The 22,759-nt window shown below is 44.2% G+C and overlaps 1 protein-coding gene across 28 annotated transcripts in view; it reads left to right on the forward strand.

The window, feature by feature from the left end:
* LOC118505168 (peripheral plasma membrane protein CASK) overlaps positions 1 to 22,759 on the forward strand; it is a 207,945-nt gene that overhangs the window by 13,700 nt on the left and 171,486 nt on the right. For all 28 annotated transcript variants that reach the window (XM_036040574.1, XM_036040587.1, XM_036040592.1 and 25 more), the window contains one exon: positions 15,287 to 15,399. In XM_036040574.1, coding sequence (XP_035896467.1) covers positions 15,287 to 15,399 — 113 coding nt within the window. The remainder of the gene's footprint in view (positions 1 to 15,286; positions 15,400 to 22,759) is intronic.

Below are 22,759 nucleotides of genomic sequence, written 5' to 3' on the forward strand. Positions count from 1 at the left end.
CGCTTCGACCATTAAAAATTCATTGGATCAAATATTCAATGGAGCTCGGTCTGACTTCGGTCTTAACTTGGGCGTTGAGTCGGAAGCAAGGATCCCTCGCTTCTCGGGGAAGACTGGAGAACCAAAAAAACCCACACACACACAAAACAAGAGGAATGGATAAATTTTCCGCCTGAACCCTGCCGCCGTGGTTTTTTTTTTGCTGGTTTTGGGGAGTTTCTTGTGATTTTGTTCTTCGCTCTCGGTAAAGGTTAGCGGGGTGGGGTGGTGTGGTGTGGAGCAGAATGTCGCGGGGAGTGTGTGCGGTGTCTCGGGGACATGAAAGGAATTGTCCTTTCTATTTGAGGACACTCCCCGGCATCCGGAATGCGGAACTATGCGTCTTTTCTTTGTCCATTTCATCCGCCATTAACCGGGAACATTGGTGTGGAAAATATTCATCCTTAAAGCGTCGGGTGGACGGGGCGAAGCGGACAAGCCAGCAGGATGCGGCCACGATCGTTTGCCATCTTCTTCGGGGTAACGAATGTTAAACTTTGTGAACCCTTTTTATGGTGTTGGCTGTTTACGGATGTATTGTGCCGTCTCTCTCTGTGTGTGTATGTGTTTTTCTTCTATCGTTTCGCTATTGTTTGCACACAACCGTATCTTTGTGTTTCGGGACATCATCTCGCCTTTCTCGTGAGTGAACCCCGAGCGGTTTGTGTTTTTTTTAGCGTGGTGTCATCTTACGAGCCGGGGCTACGATTTATGTACATCGTACACGCGTACGCGCGGCCAAATGATTTGCTGCCGGTGAGCTTTTGAAGGGTTCTCCAAGGATTGAGAATTATTTCGGTGTGGTTCTCGGGCGTCATATCACATGAAGTACTTCGGGTGTGAGGTGTTTTTTTCTTCTTCGTGGGCACAGTTACATGAGCAATGTGAGGTTTAAAAATAAAAGCAACTCTAGCTACCGTAGCAAAAACAAAGAGGATCCAATTTCTTCTCAAAGTTCAATCCTTTGACACCTTTGCCGAGGATGCTCTGGGGTTTTTTTTTTATTCTCGGAAATTTCCTTCCTGGGGTTTATGCCTGGGTCTGCTCAACCCGGAGTGATATATTTCGTCATAAACTTTTCCTTTCTTTCCGTGCGTATGATTTCTTATTCCCTCTTGATGATCCTTCATTGAAAGTGATCAAAACAAAACTTTTGTCCCAATTTCGCTGTCATCGTGCGTTATGAAACCGTTTATCGTTGAAACATTCATGAAACGCGGGCCAGGGATAGGGATTGGCACAGCAAATTGAAGGATGAACGCTGTAGTGGTAAAGTAATTTTCTTCCATCGACGGTTGTTTTCGGGTTGGGATCCTCCATCCTCCCCGGTTCGTCGATCCCCGCCCAAACCACCGCTCAAAGTTCAGGTTTTAACGTTCACTTTCATTTTTATGGCGGTATCATTTTACGGGCTTTATGAGTGAAAGTGAAGTGAGGGTTGATTGAGGGTTAAAACACAATGATGGTCCCATCGCCTTGGGGTAAGTGCCAAAGGTTGCAAGGTTTTGTGACGCAAGGCGGCAACACCGGCGGCGTCCTTCCTTTGTCTACCCTTGTTGCCGTGTTGTGCGTTCGGCTCGGTTTTTGGGGTTATGCGGTACTTGCGCTTGATATGCCTTTTTCAAGACACACTCATCCGTGCAGGAGTTAATTGAAGAGGCTCGGAAAAAGTGTTTGTAATGTGCGATAACGTGGGTGCTTGTTTTCGCTTACCTGGAAAACAGAAGAAGAACGCTCAATCTGTGTTTTGAGTGGTGTGTTTTTGCACCTTGGTCTGGCCATCCATTAGGTTGGCAGTTTTTAGTGTTGTGGTTTTATGTAATTGTTGGTGAACTTTACTTTTTACTGTATTGTTAAAAGTTGTAAATTGTATTTTTAATGCAATTTCGGTCCGCAAATCTGTGTTTTATAATAAGTGCGGCAGGAGTTGGTAACAGGGTCGTTCGGATATGTGAATAGAATACGCCAGTACGATTTAGTCTAACCATGCTAGATTCCATGTCATCATTTTGAAATAAATAGACTAAAGCTTTTACCACTAATCCAGTTCGGTTACATCAGATAATATCGAGCCAGGACTTTGTTCGTCTAAAATCCTGTTTAAAAATAATCCTGTTCGCCTGCTCCAAATGTATGCAAATGCTTCAGGATAAAGGTTGGGATAACAGATTTTTTTTTTGTTCCGATAAATTGATGATATTTTAATGAGCTAAGGGGAATTCATTTTTAATGGACAATTATATTATGTTTAATGACACTGCTGAACCCTCGCCATTGTTGCTGCAACAATGTTGCCCTTCCAGGAACATCAAAGCATTTTTAACGGCTCAGCAAAAAGGGTTAACAAGAGCATCAGGAGGTCAGTGCTGTATCGTTTAAAAGTGTAATAAATGTTAGGCTGAAAGCCTGAACATGGCCGAAACTCTAAAAGGTTTACATCTATTCAAACTACTCTCTGCTGCTCTTTTGTGTTAGAGATTTTAGATGCAACGATGGTTAGGGATCCAGTTTTTTGTAGGTATCTAATCGCAATAGTTAAATCCTATCTCTTCCACACATGCTGCAACGCAACAAAGTTTGGTGAGATGCAGCTGAACCCGCGCGAAACATTGCTGCTGACACTGCAGCGATGACAATGTAGTGATGAGAGTAGGAAAAAAGGGCACAATTTCACGGTAATTATGAGCCTAGCTGCAGTATGTCACAGGAAGCAAGGAACACAAAGCAGCGAAAAAACATCATCAGTAGTAGTTGTTGTAGTAGGAGCAGCAGTGGTATTAGTGACAGTAGCAAGGACTAACAACGATATTGGCCCTGTGGCATCGACGGTTGGATGAGTCGCCAATACGGCACACGCCATCCGTGATGCCTGCTGTGGTGCCCGAGCTTCTTATCGAAATGGCACAAACTATCCTGACGTGGCCTAGGGCCTGCGTCTGTATTGTTGCTTTTTTTTTACTCACACTCGCGCATACGGTAAAGCGGAGGACATGAATGTAGCGCCCCGAATGTGCATGAATCTCGGTTCACTCGTCCGTAAAGCTCGTCCGGTGCATACAACGTACGACACACTGTCATTAGCTGAGGGATTTGTCTGCTTTTCCGGGCTTTTTGATAGCGTGGTGACGTAATGTGTGTTGCATTTTGTTTGGCGTGTGTGAAGAGGCAAAAGAGCAAGTGAAAACTCATGAATTGCATTGTTATGCCATTGTATTGGTGAAAGTTGTTCTTCCCTGACAGTTGAACAATTCTAGGATTAACGATGCATAGGTGGTGGCTCTAGTAAAGATTCTTACTTAGCGGCTTTAAATTTTTAAGAATTTAGATGTATTTGATTATCTGCCACACTAGTCTGCCAAGGATTAAGGCTACTCAATTTTGCAGAATTTCCTCTGAAATAGCTCCAACTATATGGTGCCCGTAGCGTGAGCTAAATTATTCTCACGAGCGTCCTATATTGGTTAGTGCTAACGTAGCTGCAGCTGAAATCAAGTGATAGAACAAGTACTGCTCTTGTTTCACCACACACAATACAAGGAACATTGTGAGCTGGGAATTAATTTACTTCGCTGTTTTGTTCCTGGTATGACCACCGGAATTGGACGGCAACTTGTCGTTAAGATTTATTCCGACAAGCGCACACACTCGCCAGCTGCATGAGGTCTACTTTAGTGAATCTCGTGCACCAGCAACAACAGGAGCTAAAATGGAGATAACATCTTCAAACAAGTCTGCCCTGAAATGATCGTTGTCGAGCTAGAGAGAGAGAGCGAGAGAGATGGTTTGCTGATGGCCAGTCACAACCCGTCATACTTCGTTCCCAGATGTGGGAAATAGGGCAGACGGAGACGACGTTGAAGGGCAGACGCTTGGCGAACGCAAAATCAAATTGAGTGTGGATGGAATTTGTCAAATAGAGAGCGTGCGAGGGTGAGGGCTAGAGTTGAGGGACTGTTGAGTAGCGTGGCACGCTACGGATAGTAGGCTGAAGCAGCATTAATGAATGAGATGCTCAACGGGTACCAAATCGAGTTTGTTCGTTACGTCAAAAGTTTTCTGACGGAGGATCAAAATGATGGTTGCCGTACAGACATCGGCTGGTGCTGCGGTTGACACTTAATAAATGTAGCAACATGGCGGTACACGGAAGAGGTGCGCTAGGAGCTGGAAGTAGAGAAAATTCGGAATGTATTTAGAATGTATTTGTGTTTGGGGCACTGATCGTTAAATAAGGGTTGCTCTGTAAGAAAGGGTCTTCGAAGGCCGGTATTTAACCATGATTACGAGAAATCGATAATTTTCTTGGGACTCGTTATTGGGATGCTCTTTGTTGAAGATCGCTTATGCCTTTGTAGTGCAACAAATAGTAGTGTAACAAGACTCTGTTGAACACTTGTCCGAAATGCTCCAGCACAAACGGCTTTGTAACATTGTAGTAGCTCCGGAGGTAGTTAGTCTGTAAACCACCCGTAACAAGAACCTTCGGACCCACCGGGAGAGAAAAGTTCAAGCACGCAAACATTAGAAAGGTATTCCGTTGTAGGTTGGCCAACAAAACCACAATGTAGCGTGTCTGGTTAATGGCGGCGAAGGGTATGTTCGTTACTACCCTTTCGCCGAGCAGCAAGGGTGCATCGTGTTGGTGGATGTCTTCTGTGTCTGTGCGTGTGTTACGCCTAAAGACACGCTTACGTGTCGAAGGTAGGCGAGAACAAAGTTAGGGAAAGAACAATAACAATATTTCAGGATTTTTAGCACCTATCCTTTCATCTGTTCAGCGTATCTTGAGGAAGGCTTAAACCACGCGGTGGCCAAAGTGGATTCATCGTTATATGTCTTATGATGGAAGTTTTTTCTCCTCTTCCTTCGCCGACCGAACTCAGCTCTGGCATAACGAGAACGATAATGCCTGCAGGTTGTCGGTGTTGTTGTTCTTTTTCGCTCTCGTTCCAGTAGCTCACGCGTTATTGGCGGTGTTACTAACGAGTAGCAGGTTAGCACGACCATACTATTTGACCTTTAATGTCGTGGGAAATATGAAACGTCGGGCACCGGCTTGAAGTTGGTTGTGAAGGTTGTTTCGGGCAGCAACGGCGTTGGAAGCGAGGGAAACCATAAATGGCGCAAGAGGAGCCACCTTTTGGTGAAAAGTTTTCCTCCCGCGACACACGGTGGCCGATGTCGATGTGTCCGTAAATCGGAACAGAACTTCGACAGCTTGGGTAGTACCACCGCTTAGCGACGGATTGTTGGTTGAAAAATCGTGAAGCCATTAACTAGATGCTTTATGCGGCGCCTTTCCTGTGGAGGACACATTTTCGGGGCGGTTTCTATTGTCTGGCGGTGTGCCTTTCAAAAACTTTGACAGGGGATAGAGAAAAATGGATGAATTTCTTTTTCCTGTGTGCAAACGAGCGCAAGCTTCCTGTCAATGCCTCGGGGGCTTAACTGTTAAAGATTACGGTACGGCGTTCGGGCTTGGTGTTGAGTGTTTTTTTTTTCTTCTGTGGTTGGTACGATGGGGGTTAGCGCAAAGCTTCATTTACACGTTATGAATCGGTATTGTTGATGAGATAAGATAAATCAATCTTGTTGCGAGGATCTTTTGTTCGGGAAATGAGTATCATTGATCAATGGAGAATCTCAATGAAATGCAATTTTTACACGTTTTTAGATCCACGTTTTCAAAAATGTCGCTCTAGTCCAAGAGGCTTTCGATTTTGCAGTAGTTAACTTTGTTTCACAATTTTATTAAAACACAAAGCAAGTAACACAAAAATAGCGCAAAAATGGCATGTATCACAAGATCCGTCTGTTGTAATGGCTTTGTTTGCATTTAAGGTTTCTGTTACCTTGTCGATTTCTCTTTCATGGCGGGCTTTTTTATGTTTCAAAACAAACAGCAGAACAAAGGGCACCTTCATTTTCACAACGTTTGCCTCAGCTAAGGTTCTTTTACAGCCACTCAATGGCACTGTCTCTGATTTAAGTCAAATTAATGAGATACAATTTCTCTTTCTTTCATTCAAAAGTTTCCACATTAACAACGACGAGGATGAGCCGGAACAGGTTTAAGTAAAAGCGAATTAAAACGAGAATAATGAATTAAGACGAGGAAGTAGCCGGATTTTTTGTGTGGATTGTGGCCATTAAAAAGGACACGGATTTTCGTTTAGTCTATTAATTACTCAAGTGTTTAATTATCATCCGCGTATGAAGGTATATTTCGGTTGATGTGCACACCAAATGGTAGATCGAATATTTTTATAGCAAAAGTTAAAATCATTAAACATGTTTATAATCAGCCTTTATTGCTTGGCTTTGCTACAACGTTTGCTGGCTATCGAGTCTAGTGGTTCTAGGCAGCGTAAATAAGAGTTGTAAAATAATTTAATTAGAGATTCTTGTTTTTGAGGTTAAGTTTTCATAGTTAAAATACGTATGATTGACTAGATTTGAAATTAACAAGAATTATTTTCTAGATTGTTTATATGTCAATATATAAAAGATATTTATGTTTTATAATCAATCTTCCAGTGGCAATTAGAGTTACTCACAAGTCAATAGACCACGTTAAAAGACTCTGCTGTATTTTATGATGGAAAATACTCTATTCGTAATCCGTTCTTATCATTAAACTTTGCACGTATTCCGTCTTCTGATCCGATGAAATATCGATTAAGATGTAATCCCGTTGGATAGATTACGTACATGTCTGGCATAACACCGATGAGGTTATAATGAAAGCTGACAAAATCGAAGCTTCTCAAGCAGCAACGTGTTAAATAGGTAGATTATGGGTCGAAAAGGGATGAGCAAAAAAAAAGTACATTTCCCCGCACAAACGGTGCCTGCTGAATGTAAAGTTGATGAAGTCATTGAAGAGACACGGACACGGTAGGTCGTTATGCTCTGACTATTTTGCTAGCCTGCAGCATTACCTAGCTCTACACCCTTTTTTTTATTCACTTTGTGTCATGATCTTCGCGCGAGTCATACACACATACGAACATACATACAGCTCGCTTAAACATTCTAACCCCGCACATTTTCGTCCGGTGTTCGGTAAGATATCGCTGACAATGCACGGTTGGTACGTGCAAGCGCGGGTGCACTGGATGGGTGAAATAATAAATTTGTTCCCCATGGTAAGAAAACGGGGGAGGTTCCTAGGGTTAGTGGGGAGACGGGGGAACTCCAGTTTGAGACTTTGGTGCTCGTTAGCGGCACACAGGCGAGCAGATGCTTCCGTAGCACTTCTGCTGCTGCCAAGAGAGCCGTATGATGTGATGTGTGCTGGGGGTTTGGTCCTCTCCCAGATTTGCTCTGGAGGCAGCTAGAGTGACTTTTCCGAGATAACTTAATATGTTACTTTTGCCTGCTACCATCGCTCGCGAACCCAGTGAAGTGTGCACCAGCAACGCCGTGAGCTGGAAGACGGGAGCTATTAAATAAATACGAACGTGGAAGGTTAATTGGGATAGGTTAGACAGAGTTAAATTTGTTTCTCACGCACCGCCGATTACACAAACCTATCGACGGCACAGAGCTCACCGAAAGAGTAGCGCAGAGTATGGGCGTTATCGCGGGTGATTGCCGTAGAGGTGCAACTTAAGATGGCTGTTGTTTTTAGTGCCCAAGACACAATTACGAGCAGATGGTGCATCGAATGGTGAACGAGAGCCGGAATGAATAATAAATATTTGCTTTATTTTCGATCAAGGTGTGGTCCGCTCCAGGTGGCGTTTGTTTACAATGTCGCTTAAATTCAATGCTCCGATTCTTGGCAAACGGTATCGGGTGGTTTCGTTAGAGATTCGCTGAACTTTTTATCTACCTTCGAGCGCTGAAAATAGATGGTCGGTAGAGTGCTTTTTAGTTGGCAGCACCGATAGAGAGAAAGGGACGTAAATTAAGCGAGACAAAGTCCTGACAAAAACTCTGGGATTCACTCGAGACAGGTTCACCCGAACGTTGGGATGAAATAAGGATTTTCAGTTTTATAGCGGAAGTAACGATACTGTCAAGCAACTAATTTATTCTGTGTGTCAAGCATCCTTGAAAAGGTGGGGGCTTGTGCTTTTTATATCAAGCCAACATTTAATCTCAATTTAGCAAGATTAAAACTCCAGTGGACCTCCACCAGTTCAGTACATGTGCGTGTATTCAACAATCCAAAACCGCACGGACACGGTCGGACATCCTGCGTACGGCATTGGAACCTTTGTTTGCTGCAAAATGTGCGTAGAATTGTAGTTACTTAGTTACTTGATAATGGAATACTTCTGAAACCTTCTTATGCTCGACGACAACATTACCCTTGAAGCTCGAAAGTAGGGGGATCCCGGACATCACAAAGCATTGGGGGCGTATTTTGTGTCGTGTACGTGCAAGATGCTTGGGCATACCGAGTTTTGTAGCAGCCAACCTAATGTTGGTCCTAAGTGGAAACTGCATACGACAATGAACGTAAGCGAGTCACCGTTCGGGTTGAACGAAAGAATGGAAGCACATGGCGATAGGGGTCCCGTGAGCAATGGAAAAACGGCAACGTATCCTAATACTACATAAGTACCACAACAGGACAAAAAGGAGCGATCGGGTTGCGAGAGAACACCGGCGGTGCATGGGTTGTTCTACAATGAACAACGTTTTATTAAACGAATGCAAACATGATGATCAAATGATGCCTTCGTATCGCACCGTACCAACCAACGTTCTCTGTGTGTGGAGTGCCACCAGCCGGAACTGCAGCAGGAAGCAAAAGCAGTAACCGAGCGATGAAAAAGAAAGGAAAACCCTCCGAAAAGCCCTCTCGGTAGACGTGCAGCAGGCAGGTAGCTATTTTCGCAGCCCGGTGCTGCTGTTACATGCAAGTAACGACGCTAAAGGGAACGACCACACGACATACAGAGACATTGGGAGGGATTTTCTAGCAGGCAGGTAGAGGGCTCTGTCGCTCTGGTGCTAAGCATCCGTTGACGGGCAAAGCTCAGGTTTATGAAAAATGGACATTTGTAAATGCCTCTTTCGCACATACGGGGCTCTCTTATCCGTCTTACCATCAGCAGCGAGATCATCATCAGCAGGTCGCACAAAAGTCATTTCTGTCATCTCTTCCATCATCAACGCAACCTCGCGTGGTGGTGGGTTGTTGCTTATTCAGTATTTCCTCGGGATTTATCCACCAAGCCGCATCTGCTCGACCTGTTTGCTATTAGCTTTATTTGCAAACGCTCCTGGGAGCAAACGGTCCTCCCGTTCTGGTCTGGCCTATGGGAAGCGAGAGGTTGCTGTTGCTTGCGTAATGAACGTTCTGGTGTCGCCCCGGGGGCAGCTTTTCTGCGCGAAACCGCTTTGCCGCTCTATCAAATTAATGTCACTTTGACAAAAACATTAAGCAGAGCATAAACAAGAGCACTGGGCACCGGTTTGCGTTCCGCCCTTTCGGCAGGTGTAAGATTTGCTTTGATGTGTGAATGCTTTTTTTTTGTTTGTGTTGGCTTCGGGGTTATCTTTAACTAAAGCCATAGAATCTAAGAACTAGCGCATATCCCGTTTGCAGCTGAATATTGACAAGCGGGGCTATATTGGACGACCTTATCCCTGCTGTCACAAACTTCCAACCCAGACAAAAAAAAAAGATGTGAAAAGAACTACCCGACAGTAGTGTGAGGCTTACCTCACGTCGGGTTGGATTTGGTGTTCGGTAAAGGGAAAAGTGCCTTGAATAAACGGTACCAATAATAGCAATAAATTTAGCAGGAAGCAAGCATGAGCTCGAAAAGAGGATAAAATCTTTTCCAAGTACAAGTGTCTGTATGTAGTTTATGCTCGTCGAACCGAGTCTCAGGCTCGGTTAAAGTGTGGTGCTTCCTTTCTTTTCCAACACCGAAGAAGTGATAACCCGGGACCAATTTCTGTACCGGGGCGACGAATAGGGTTCACTCGTCGAACGGTTCGGCTCGTTTGGGCAGACTAAAGAGATTACATTGATTTGCGTGCTTTCATGTGTTCTATTTCTGCCCAAAGTCTCTCTCCTGCTCGTACCAAGGAACACACTTGGTGCTACCACACCTTCGTACCGATATATGATTGGATGTACGATTTTGGGACAACACTAAAGGCGAAGCTTTTAATGCCACCAAGCGAGGCCGGTGGTATGCCTTTCGTAACTCAACTCCGATTGTACCTTAAAGGTGTTTTTCTTTTGTACCAAACTGTACCCCGTCCCACCGGTGCTGGAGTTTTCATTTTACCGTTGTTTGTTTATCGGGCCGTTTCGCCGATGGGATTTCGGGAAATGAATAGGTGCAAAAATGCTATCACTTTTCACCAGCCGGAATCGACTGCTGGGAGGAGCAGCAGCAGGATTATGCCATCCGGATTGGATTGTAAATTTTTCATACATGGGTGCCATTTTTTAGGGCAATTCAATACGTTCGCTTAAAGCCCGGTTGTTTGCCCGGAACGGAAGTAACGTTAATCCTTCCGGTATCCTTTCTTTTCTTTCATTTACGTTGCGGGTGGGGATTCATACAACTACTGCTGTCTTGCTTTGACAGATAGTAACTTACTCGGCGAGTGTAATTGAATTTGAATTTAAATTGGAAATGGAGGATGGAAATAAATTCCATAAATTTAGCCCACAAAGCTGGTTTTATTGGTGAATGTCGCTGTGTTTTTTTGGGGAATCGTTTTCGTATAGTAAAAGAAGTATCTGGATGCTCGTTGAAGCAGGAACACATGACGCAATTTTCTTGGATAAATTGGTTCCATTTAATCAAGATTTGGCCACTTAAATAATAAATTAAAGTCTGTAATGCTGTACTTTATATTGTGTCCATATTTTAATATCATGCCATTGATCACCTGCACGACAGCATTTCCCAGATGCTTCTGTGCCGCCGGTGATTAATACTAAATTACGGACGCTTGTGCCGCCAGTCGCACTCCGCGCTGTGGGTTGTGCGTGTTTTGTTGATCACAAATGATAAATGATTGATTAAATGGACAACCTGTTTTTAAAAGCTGGTCGCTACTGCTACCGACCGGGAAGTGATTGCCGCATCGTCTTAAACTATTTTATAAGCCTTGCTGCAAGGGATTTGTGCCACGCACACGTTCTAGCGGCCGGTTATTTCACTTGGTCGCCCAGCAAAAGGACGATAGAGCGATGTTATTGTATCATCTATCTTCATTACTCCGCCACCAGACAAACAGCTTGTTGAGGTGGTCTACCGGGTTGCTGCTGTCCTGTCTGTCGGCTAGGCCACCAGGTTCGGGGAACACCGTTCGACCAAGCGGCGTTCGAAGGCCTGCGATGTCCATCCCCGGACGGAGGTCGATTTCGAAAATGGCAAATCTCTCGTTTTAATGGAAGATAAATATTCGAAGAGCTTAGTTGGAAGTTTTTAATTATTCATTGGTGATTTATTCACTGTTGTAAGCATTTGATATTCATAACCTGTCACAAAACTAATTAGGCAAGCTGGGATGGGGGGGGGGGTTTTCTACCTGTGCCCGGTTGGCTGATCAGACGGTAGACTTTTCCCAGGAACAATTTTCGGCACAGTAGTACCTGGCATACCGCAAAGTGCCAAAAGTATGTCGAACGATGTCACACAATACGTGACGGGACCGAAGCGAATGGTGGAAGAGTGGAAACTGGACGCGAGAATTTGGGTGGTGAGGGAATAGTTTTTCCGCCAGTTTCGTAACGATTTAAATTACATCGAAATATGCTCTGTGGTGGGAGTCGACATTCCTGGTGGATTTGGACCCTAAGCGTGTTCTGTGTTTTTTTGTTGTTGTTGTTGTTGCGTATGAGTTTGATGTCAAACACACTAACCATAATGAAGTTTTGGTGTATAACGAGTGGGATGTTGTTGTTTGAAGTTCATACAGATGGGTTGGATAATTGAATTTACTGACGCATTATGATGGTGAAGCTCATATTTAGTTGTTATTTACCTGCCCTGTTGCGAAGTCCACAATTGTTGGCTTTTGGTCTATCGATGTGGTGCAGCCAAGGGTCGCTGCCAGGTGCTCACTGCATGGTTACTGCGTAAATGTCAATTATGATTTCCCAGAACTTTCTGCTCTCGGTATTTGTGTGTCGGACGGCATTCGTTTCAGTTTCAGAGCAAACTGCTCGGAAAGACAAAAAGTTGTTTGGCATTTGAGTCAGTTTGCCGACCCAATTACTTTAACAAAGCGCGTGTGGTTGTAATCCTGTACGAATGTGGATCCATTTTAAGATCCGTTGTTAGTCCCCACTCGCATTGAGATGCAGACATTGAAGGACATATGATAGGTTGCTACCGATACATCATCGCTATTCGGTGTATCGTTTGTATAATTCAATGCTTGATCCTTCCCAGTTTTGCTACGGCACAACGGCTGTGACCCAAACCAATTCTGCAGACTCCCTGGAAGCTCGATGTTGATGGTTGCTGTTTGTTCTTTGAAATTGCATTGTTTGTAATGTGGTATGATTGTCCGGTTGTTTGCTGTAAGCTACCTATGACGAATCCCAACTCGACTACATCCGTTTGTACACACCGAAGTACGACTGTTATGGACTAATTAATAACACGTTTTTACCGTCGATTACCTAACAAGGGTGTGTGTGCGTGTGTGTGAGTGGTGTTTCTCTCATATTCATCATGTTGAGTATGCTCTCAGGATATTTGCACTGACAGTGAAGTTTGTTGATATCCTTACCGTTTGGTATGTACAGAGAGAGCAGGCGAGCGAGCAAAAGTGAGAACCATTAGCGATTATTAATAATCCACCCGTAAGAGGACCCTGAAGCGTTCCGTGTGACATGCTGCAAAATTCGACCATTTGCCGTTCACCAACCGTAACTTTGGCTGTTTATTGTGCATACAATCTCTTCTCCCCGGGTCTTCTGCTGGTCCCTGGGAACGGAATGTATATTTACGGATTGTTAATTATGATCGTATCCGCTTTTTGCGAATCCCTTGAATGCCGTGAGCCATTGCAAAGAAAGACCACCGGTTACCGGTGGGTCGTCGCCGTGCATGTCTTCTTTATGGCGGTACCACGGCTAGGGCTCTGTTCATTATCGAATCATGAGCATGAATGGTCCGGACTCCCCGGAATGGTGCGCGCTTTCGACGTTTATTATTTGCACGCCGATGGTCATTTTTCCATTCGGGAAGGCAATTATTCGTTGGTTGGTGGTTTGACTCACCCCAAGTGGCATTGTACATTCTGAAATGACGTTACATCGAGTCATACGGTAACTAACTACATGTAGAGCATCAGACGAAAGAAGCATAAATCCTTCTATTACTGCTTTTATCACAAATACTGTAGCACGTAATAAATCCCTAAATGTCGGTACTCGGCACACATTCTTGGGGAGCACGAGTTGCACGGTTCTACAGTCCGCACACGCGTACCGACAGACACATTATTCCATTATGCAAATGATAATGCACATTTTTTGGTGTTCCACCAGCGTCTAAGTAACGGACGATAATTAGACGGCGGCGTGTCTTGTTACCACGTTTGCATAAAAGGTAATTTTCTGTGTTCTAATATTCTTTTGCCCAGCCGGCTCATGCTCCAAGTGTAGTGGTTAATTTTGCTAACTGAATTAGTAAAAAGGGGAGGATGTTCATTATGTTTCACGCGGCCACCACGGCCGTACGTCCTGCAGATGTGTGCGGCGATGATGAAAAAGTAAACAGTTCCCAGGCGGTGCGTGTGTGCGAGTTTGGTTTTGGTGGTAAAATGATAGCGCCAGGACTAATTGGCTAGTTGTAAATGGTGTGTCTCATTAGTCTTTTTTGCTCTGATGTTGTATTCAAACCATGTGCGTGTTGGAAAGTCCTCCTCCTTTTCATGTGTTTGTTTTGCGCTTTGATGTCGGAATAAAAATTGGGTTAATGTTTATTTAATGTTGATGGTTTTGTTTGGTTCCTGACTTCTGGTTTCGCACACATTCCATTGCCCGGGACCGATTCGATCGGTTCAATTGTTTCTCTCATATCATATCTTAATATTGTCTTACAACCATTATCACCCATTACATTCCGAATGCATGAACAAAAGCGGTATGAATAATCAAACGCGCCGCAGTCTTAAAACCAACAGAGAATTGCAAAAAAAAATTCGCAACATAATGGTTTCCTTCCCCGGGTGCGCGCGCGTGTTATAGTGACTGTAATAATGGAAGACGCGGTGGTACATTTTTGTTGGAATCGAATTATGCAATACCATCGCCGACCATGCACACCGTGTATTGACAGTGCCGGAGCAGCATCCAATTTTCCGCTTCGCCAGGCGAAAGACGATTGCGACTGCAAAGGTTTGGCGCCGCCAGCAGCAAACACAATTTACTCGCTCGCACATTACGCAGCGCAGATGAAAGTATTGAACAGAAAATTAGGTGCTAATCCATATATTATTCGTAAGGCAGAGCTGCAAGCTGCTGTTCCAAGCTGCCGTATGGAGACTTGCGTGTGCTGATGTTGCTCCGTACGGTGTACTTTAATCCCGGTGAAGATATTGTGTTAGCTGGCTGGCAGGAACGCATGCTGCGTACGTTCAATTACTTGAGTTAGTGTTGCTCATGAGCTGGGAGTGGCGTTTGAAATATAAAGAAAGTAGATTTTAATGTATTTTAATTGAAACTCCACCGAGCTTGCTTAACTGCCCGTTTTTATCAATTTGTTTTCGAAGCTACCCCCGTTATGTAAATTTTCTTATAAAATTTATGCTCCAACTTTTGAGGATAGCTCCACAAGATTATTGTTTCCAACTTTCATATCTTTTTATATTAAAGCATTACTGTTGCCAGCTGTTAAATGAGATGTAAAAAAAGATCATGCAAATGATTTCGTTTCCCGCAGATGGTAGCATGATGAGATAATTAATGTGATTTCTCGTGGTTATGCGTTGAGCGTAGTTGCGCATTAGTGCCCCGGTCGTACGACTGCAGGAGCCTGCTACCGGTGTGCCCGGCCGAGGAGTAATTGTCATACTTGATTTGATTTGATGTCATTAGCTTTATTATGTGCATAAATTAACATTCAATGAATGTGGATGGTGGTTGCACTGCTTTAAATGCTAGTGACGATTGTGTGGTTAATGGATACGTTTCGCCGGTATTAGTTTCACTGACGAGTTGAACGTAGTATTGTCTTCTAGATCATTAAATGTGTGGTAAAAATTAAGCCTAAAGATGTGTTTTCTGTGTGTTGTGTACTTTCAGAGGTCCATTTTCGATAGTTCGTCGATGTATCCATCGGGAGTCAAATCAGCAGTTCGCGGTCAAGATTGTGGACGTTGCCAAGTTTACGGCCAGCCCGGGTCTCAGCACATCCGGTAAGTAACAGCGAGCGTTTGGTGTAGATAAGCAACCACATATTCTTAGAATCCATTACTCACTTCACTGTCTCCTGAATGGAGGAGTTTTGATGGTTTCTTGTTTGATGCCCATCCAAGACATGGTGGGCTATAGAAATAGAAATAGCTTTCCGGAGTCCGTTTTTTTGTTGAAATTTGTATAAAGGAAACCCGAAAGATTCTACTTACCCACAGTAACACTTCCTGCTACAATGCTGGCTTTAATTTCCGCCCGTGAAACACATCCTAGCGTTTGCCGCTCCAGGAGACTATCCGAAACCTACGCCTACCGTACGTACGTACGTCGGGAGGCAGTAAATCTGAATGGTATGGTTTCTGTGCCGTGTTGAGAAGAGGCTGAGAGGTCTCCTTGAAAATTGGCTTTTTCGCCATGCAAGTCGGCCTTACGGTGGTGTGGTGTGCCACACATATTCCCATCACTTTTCATTCTTCATCAGTTCATTTTTCCTGCTGACACAGGCCATATTTCAACCAGAAATCAACCATGCGTATGTCGCTCGTAGCCGTTCATTCGCTGTACAGAAGTTCTTGGTGTGTGTGTGTTCTTGCCCAGGTCCTCGGGCCGGGTTGCTCCAGCAACAATCACGCTTCCGCAAAGAGTTTCCGTCCGGGGCCGGGATAGAATAAAGCAAATAAGTAGGAGGCAAAGTTGCTTTTTCCGTTCGGAAAGTTACACGATCTGACGCTAAAATTACGTTTTCATGCATCAGTTCTTTTCGACATATTCGAGAAACTCTGGGAAGCATCCGTAACGGTAGCAATCTTGAGTGTAGTCGCATATGTTTCGGACGCTGTAACGTAACCTTGGCCGATTCTTGAAACACTGCAACGTTGTCGTTCCTTTCCACCAGGAACCAGGACGATGGTTGGGCGCGTGCTTCGGTACGCGAATTTTCAATGTGCTGCGTCTCCAAAGTTGGTACTCCAAATGTGTTACGTGGGAGCAACGTTGATCCGATGTGTGCTGCTCGCGCTGACGAATATTTATAATTAATAATTTGATGTACCCACATTAAGGTGAGGTGTCGGGGGTGCGGTGGCATTCCGCGAAAAGCTGGTTGTGGTTTTGTGATTTTACTGTTCGCTGATTTGCCGTGGAAATGGGAGTGGGAATGAAACACGCTTGTTTTAGGGAAAATGTTCCAACCGAGGTGTTTTGGGAAAGTTTGAAGGATCGCTTCGTTCACGCGGTTGTTGTGTTCGTAGTCAAAGGGGTAAGAGTTATGTCCCATCGGGATGGATGGCTTCATTGGGCTTTTTTGGTGGGCAGGCGTCAGATTGTGGCGTCAACATTTGAAGCTCCTGCTCCGGCACGGGAACCGTAATTCAATTTGGCGGGAAATGGCTTGGAAGCAGAACGGTCTCCGAAACGGACCGACCGAAAACCCGTGGATCTCCCGTGTTTGCGGATGATTGATTGCGTCGTCACTGCCGTTGTCATCATTATTCATCCGTGCGGCACCAATGAAACACCAGACGCCAGACATTACTGCGGGACGTTTTGGGAGCCATTTTGGAATTTGGAGAATGCTCGCAAATTCACCACGAACGCACGTGCTCTGATCCCTGTTGGTGGATGGGTTACCGCGCGGGAATGGTGTAAGGTGCGATGTTAATTGAAGTGAACTATGTTCGCTTGAGCTTCTGGGTGGGGGTTGGGAGCAATTTGTGCGGGGAGAAGGGGTCACCGGCTCTTGTTTGATTTGTGTGCCAACTCCATGAAACAACGTCAAGGTATTATGGTCAAGAATTACGGCTTGACCTACCGTTAAACGTTTGCCCGGCTGAGCTCTTGGGGCTAGAGCACCAGTTGCGTTATCTGGACGTAAAGTTGAGTTCAGGAGCATAAACTTGCGACACTTGAGCTTGAGTCTTGGCTGCTGTCAGAATGGAACGAAGCTGCGATGGCTTCGCGGGTTTACTGTTTGTCTGGTGTCACTTGGCGAATCGAGTGCAACGGTGTGTGTGTACTTCGCCGTCGGTTGATCGTCGTCGTTAAAACAAGCCGGCAAAAGGAAGCCAATTATCTTCGGAAAGATTAATGGAATAGGACATGATTTATTGTGTTTCTCACCGAGCTGGCAAGGGCACGGTTTGCAGCTGAAGGGACAGACGAATGTTTGATTGTTAGGTTGTTGCCACGGGGAGCTACTGTGAGCTCTGGCAGCTGGTTAAAAAGAATGTTACAATCGAAGATTGTCTATCACGCACTGTGTTCGGCAAGCGGACAGGAATAGTATGTCAAGTAACCGAGAAAAAGAAAGCAGGAAAAAGCAACACCGTTCTCTATTGGCAGAGAAAAGTGTATGAATTATTTATGCGAGGCAGTTCCTAGAACCAGGATACCAGGGTTACATCTGTGATCGACTCGGTCGCGTTCGGTTTTGCAGTGGTGGCGAAAAAGATACACAATCACTCAGAAAAGTTTTCGACCGTTCTTTTTTTGTTACTTGTTTGTTAGGGCCTTGCATTAAACATTAGCCAGTACAGTTCGGTCGTTTTCCAATCTTCCAAACTCTTCGAAGCCGATGTATGCATGTGGTCGATGTTTGCGGTGTTAGTCTATATTGGTTCGAGATAATTTGATAAAGTACTGCTGACGAGTGCTGTGTAGTGTTTGGGGTTAAGAAGGTCCGATGATGGAGGCATGCGTTACTTCCTGGCATGATAGGAATTTCTTGTTAATGCCGGATCCCGGAACGCATCGATTTTGATGCATTTTGATCGTTTCAGTGAAAGCGGTGTGATTTGCAGTAAGCTTTGTTGTTTGGTGTAGATGAAGGGCCATTCTATCCTTGAATATTGAGGCTTTTCTTGGAGACTTTGTTTCAAGATTCCTCGTATGGTGTTTTAAAATTGTAATTAACATAATGTTTTTTGATGTGTCTGTCCTATAAAAATGGAAATTGAATTGCCCTTTTTGAAAGCCGTTACAAAGCATTGCAATCCGGCATGTTGAATAATTCCAGCAATAAGAAGGTGGCACGAACTTCGAGGTTCTTTATGCTTTTCTGCTCTTTTGTTCGTTTGCTCTGCTCTGCAATCATTACAACGTCTTTGTGTCGTGTGGTTGATAAAATACGTTCCACTTCATTGTGCCTCGTCTGTATCATTTGCCTTATTCCAGCCGACTTTCAATAATTTTGTACAGTGTAACGACCGGTACCTCTCCCGCTGTGGTGCCCTTCAAACCCAGGGACCGAAGTGTAAAGAATGTCCATCGACGTAAAATTCATTACGTTGAAAAATTACTTCAGTCGGCATGTCTGGTGAGCCTTAGTTACCATCGCCATTCGGTTGATTAGTATTCTGGCCACACAGCACGAAGGACACAGGAACGGCAGCGGTGTGCATCATTGGCCTGTAGGCATTGGCGGGGACAGGGGCACCACGTCCTAGCATGCTGTGTGGTGTACCAGTTGTCCTGTTTGTTTTAGCTCGGCCGGTCAAAGAGATCTGAAATATTCGAAATCCTGTGTACATTACCATGGTACGGAGCCAGCTTCATCTGATATCATCAATGGGAGAGCGGTACACAGGAAGGTGTCCGTCGACGAAAAGGACAACCGAGACCGAGTGGTTGGGGTAAAGAACAAAAAACCCGCCACCAACAACCACTCTGCTTGTAAAGATTGTGCGCTGGTATGCCTTTTTTTGTTTCTCTGTGTGTGTGTGTGGAGCAATTGCGGCAGGATGAGCCGGGAAAAAGCGAAAGCAATTATCATAGATTATGCACTGTGGCTTGCTGTTCGTTTCGATTAGCGCACAAAGGCTGGCGGCGGAGTGTGGAGCGAGCGCTGGTGGTAATGTTGACTATGGACACATTGTGATTTTGCTTCGCTGCTTGTACTCTACAGCATCATGCTTTTTTACTATTGCGTCCTGCCCGGGGTGAACAAAAAATAACAAATCTTAAAATCAGCAAAAGAAAGACTAAAATAATTTGTTGTTTATTAAATTTGTCTTGTTCTTATCGGTGCAGGACGAACGACGAAAGCACAGCGCGGGATAAAAATCTGACGCTACCCTTAGCGATTTGTGGCTTAATCTAGCTTTGACGCTTGGAACTGATGGGAATAAGGTTTATGGAAACTTGAGCGAAGCAAGAGAAGAGATTCATCTGATTTTATCCTGTCTCTTGATGCTGTAAAAAATGGCTTTAAAAGTTTTGAAATAATTAAAAGCAAATGAAAACATGATGGCTGCCTGGCTTGCTATTTTCAGACGTCATGGAAATCATTTGCAAACGATGCTTTATTAGCCAAACATGATTTAAGACAGGTTCGGAAAAGCAAAATTCGTCCATCATTCAGATACGCCTGGCTTGGCAAGAATTAAAACACATAAACCGAAACAGTATGCCACTTCCTCCGTGGGAAGTCGTATATTTGATGACGTAAGTGCGTGCATGCGTTATCTGCGTTGCTGCTCAGCCAGAACGCGTAGGTAACAGGCAGTAGAAACGATTACTCGAAAAAGGCACGTTAAACTCGCGGAAAGGTTGGCAGATTCTGGTGCTGTGAAGCGTTATGAAAAAAAAAAACACCCGGAAAAGCAAAAGCAAACCACAAAAACACAAGAAAAGGCGGTAAAGAAACCGCTGTGCATAAATTATGTTTCTCAGGCTTTTTATTGCAATGAAAAAAAGAAACGGAAAACCTTTCGATGAAAGTGAAATTTATGTTGGGGTCAAAATTATTAAGTTTAAGCAGAGTGAGGAAAAGGGTTTGGATGGAAAATCGAATTGATTTCTCAATTTTATATGGGCACTCAATGGGGCTTTTTTTTCCTTTGGGCGAGAAAAAACGGAAGTATGTTTTAGGGTTGAATGAGAAAAAGCGATGAAAACACATGCGCGAGCTAAAGATGGGAAATCAAATCCGTAAAGCAAATGAGATATTTTTCTTCGATCGATAAACCCATTTCCCTGACATGGCCTGCGGTAAGTACTTTTTGCTCCCAAGCATCAATCGTCACACACACACACACACACACACACACACACACACATCAAGTGAAAAACGCTAATAACCAATATCATCTCGAACGCTTATTGTACGTTACAAGCTGGTAAAAATTGAATATTTAATGGGGCCTAAATTATGGCCGCTGCTACAGGGCGTCGGCAATATTTTACGCGAGAATCTCTCAGCAGACCTTACCTGGTGCTAAAGGGGTCATCGGCGAACGGAGTGAGGTCGGACTAAATAATTTGACTCCAGTAAATGGAAGGCTAGAAGTCAGGCAGCAACCATAAAGAACACGTGTGGTGTACATGTTGGCATCTGAACTCTCTACTACCGGGAAACGGATTGTTTTCCCAAAGTCCCAGCATCCAGAGTACTACTACGGCACCATTCGTCACCGGTTCTCACGAGTCAGTGGTTGGGTGACAGACCGGTGGACTGGCCATTGTGAGTGAGTGTGGGAGGTGGTATGTAGGGGCGAGGTTTGTGTATGTGATGAGAAGAATTCAATTTCCGGACAAACGATATGGCACGAAGGATTTGATGTGGGCGGAACGCGGCGTGTTTGCAACTACGAGAAAGAATCCCACGGCCGAATCTTGTACGAGGCGCTGTATGTATGTATGGTGCTCGGGACAAGGAAACACAGGCTGAGAGAGGAACATGGAGAAGTTTTGGTAGGGATGCTGATGGTGGTCTGCCTGCTACAAAATGTTCTAATGAATGCAAAAGTTCCATTCGGTATGTTGGTCATGTGCGCCACTCGAACCAACCTCGGTTTGCTGGGTGGTGTCGAAACAGTGTGTGCTTATCGTATGGGTTCGGAGTAGTATAATAAATAGTGTCAATAGTTAACCAAGAATGTTGGTACTTGTTACACCACCACAGGCTCTCTCACAATGGAATACTAATGAAGGACGGTACTCCGGCAACTTGAATGGAAACTGGTTTTCTCAATCACTTTGTTGAATTGATGTTGAGCTCTTTCGTGAAAGGCTTTACAAACGAAGTAACTACTTAAGAGTGGTTAAGCTTTTAGGTTAAAGAATTCATGTCTATATCTACATCCGATTCTCAATACCTTGCAAGTAAACAGTTTATTCTTGCACTGTAAACACTATCCTCGCTATGGTTTCATTTCCTTCCAGCGTCGGTGTCGTTGCAGGTTTAGGCTTACCTACTTAGGAATTCATGCCAGCTTATATATGCAGATCTACGAGCGCGTCACTGAATTACATGCCATGATATTTTGGCTAAAGTGTGGCTCCGTTTTCATTTGCCTTTTTGGCTTGCATATTCCTTCGCAAAGGGTCCTCGCACATGTATGCTACCGTAGGCTGTTTTGGTGCATGGATTTCTGGGCTTGTTGACTGCCTGGGTAATGCCACCGCTCTGGTGCGTCTTGCTCTGTCTCTGCCGCTCTATTTAAATGGCCTGTGGGATTAGGCCGTCGTGTGAGAGCGCCCCCCACGGTGGCGCAGCATGAGGTACCGATGTGGGAATGAAGCAATTTTTAGCCACCCAGTGGAATATGTTCGGTTTTTGATTGTTTCACCAATGCCGCACACCCCGTACATTGTTTATAAGGCTGCGTAAAAACCTGTAGCTCTCGCATTTATTTCGAAACCGGGTCGTTTGTGCGACGGGGGTTTTCATTTTATTTCTGCTTGAAAATAATCGCTTTTTCATGCAAAGTGGGAAACTAGCGGATTTGGGTGGTTAGGATTGCTGTGAAATAGGAAATTGTCATTACCACTCCAAGGCCAGTCGGAAATATTGAATGTAAGGGAGAAAAAGAGAAGATAATATTTTTTCTCCCATCTGATTAAACATTCTTGAGCATTTCTATGGGGATGAAACGAAACAAACCCTTTTGATGAGAAGAAAGTTGGAGATAGTATCATTTTACGTGCCATTCTGTTTCTACCTGTGGAACTTTGTTGTGACGTTGTTTACCTTCTGAAGATCAAAGAACTGTGGAAAACAACGAAAAAGAAGAAAAACAGCAAAGAGAGTTTATTTGTACAATTGTTTCGGTGGTGTCGCAATGGGTTGAAATTTAGCTTTGATTTTAAGCAAATTGATTATAATCTTTTAATCTTGTTTTTTTTATAAAGAGCGAATTATCTTATTTTTTTCTAACTTTTTCTAGTTCGATGGTTCGATAGACTTAGATTATTTTATGTCTAGTAAACATTGCAGAACTACAGAACTCAGACCGTTTACTCTACATTAATCTAGTTCTGCGCTCGATCTACCTTCTAATCCTAAATCGTGTTTTGCGGATTGCCTACCGTTAGGCGCAAACGCTTATCCTTAGCGTCTTGTGTTATTTTTTAAACTTTAGCTAC

Source organism: Anopheles stephensi, chromosome 2 (genome assembly GCF_013141755.1).
Source record: "Anopheles stephensi strain Indian chromosome 2, UCI_ANSTEP_V1.0, whole genome shotgun sequence".
NCBI lineage: Eukaryota > Metazoa > Arthropoda > Insecta > Diptera > Culicidae > Anopheles > Anopheles stephensi.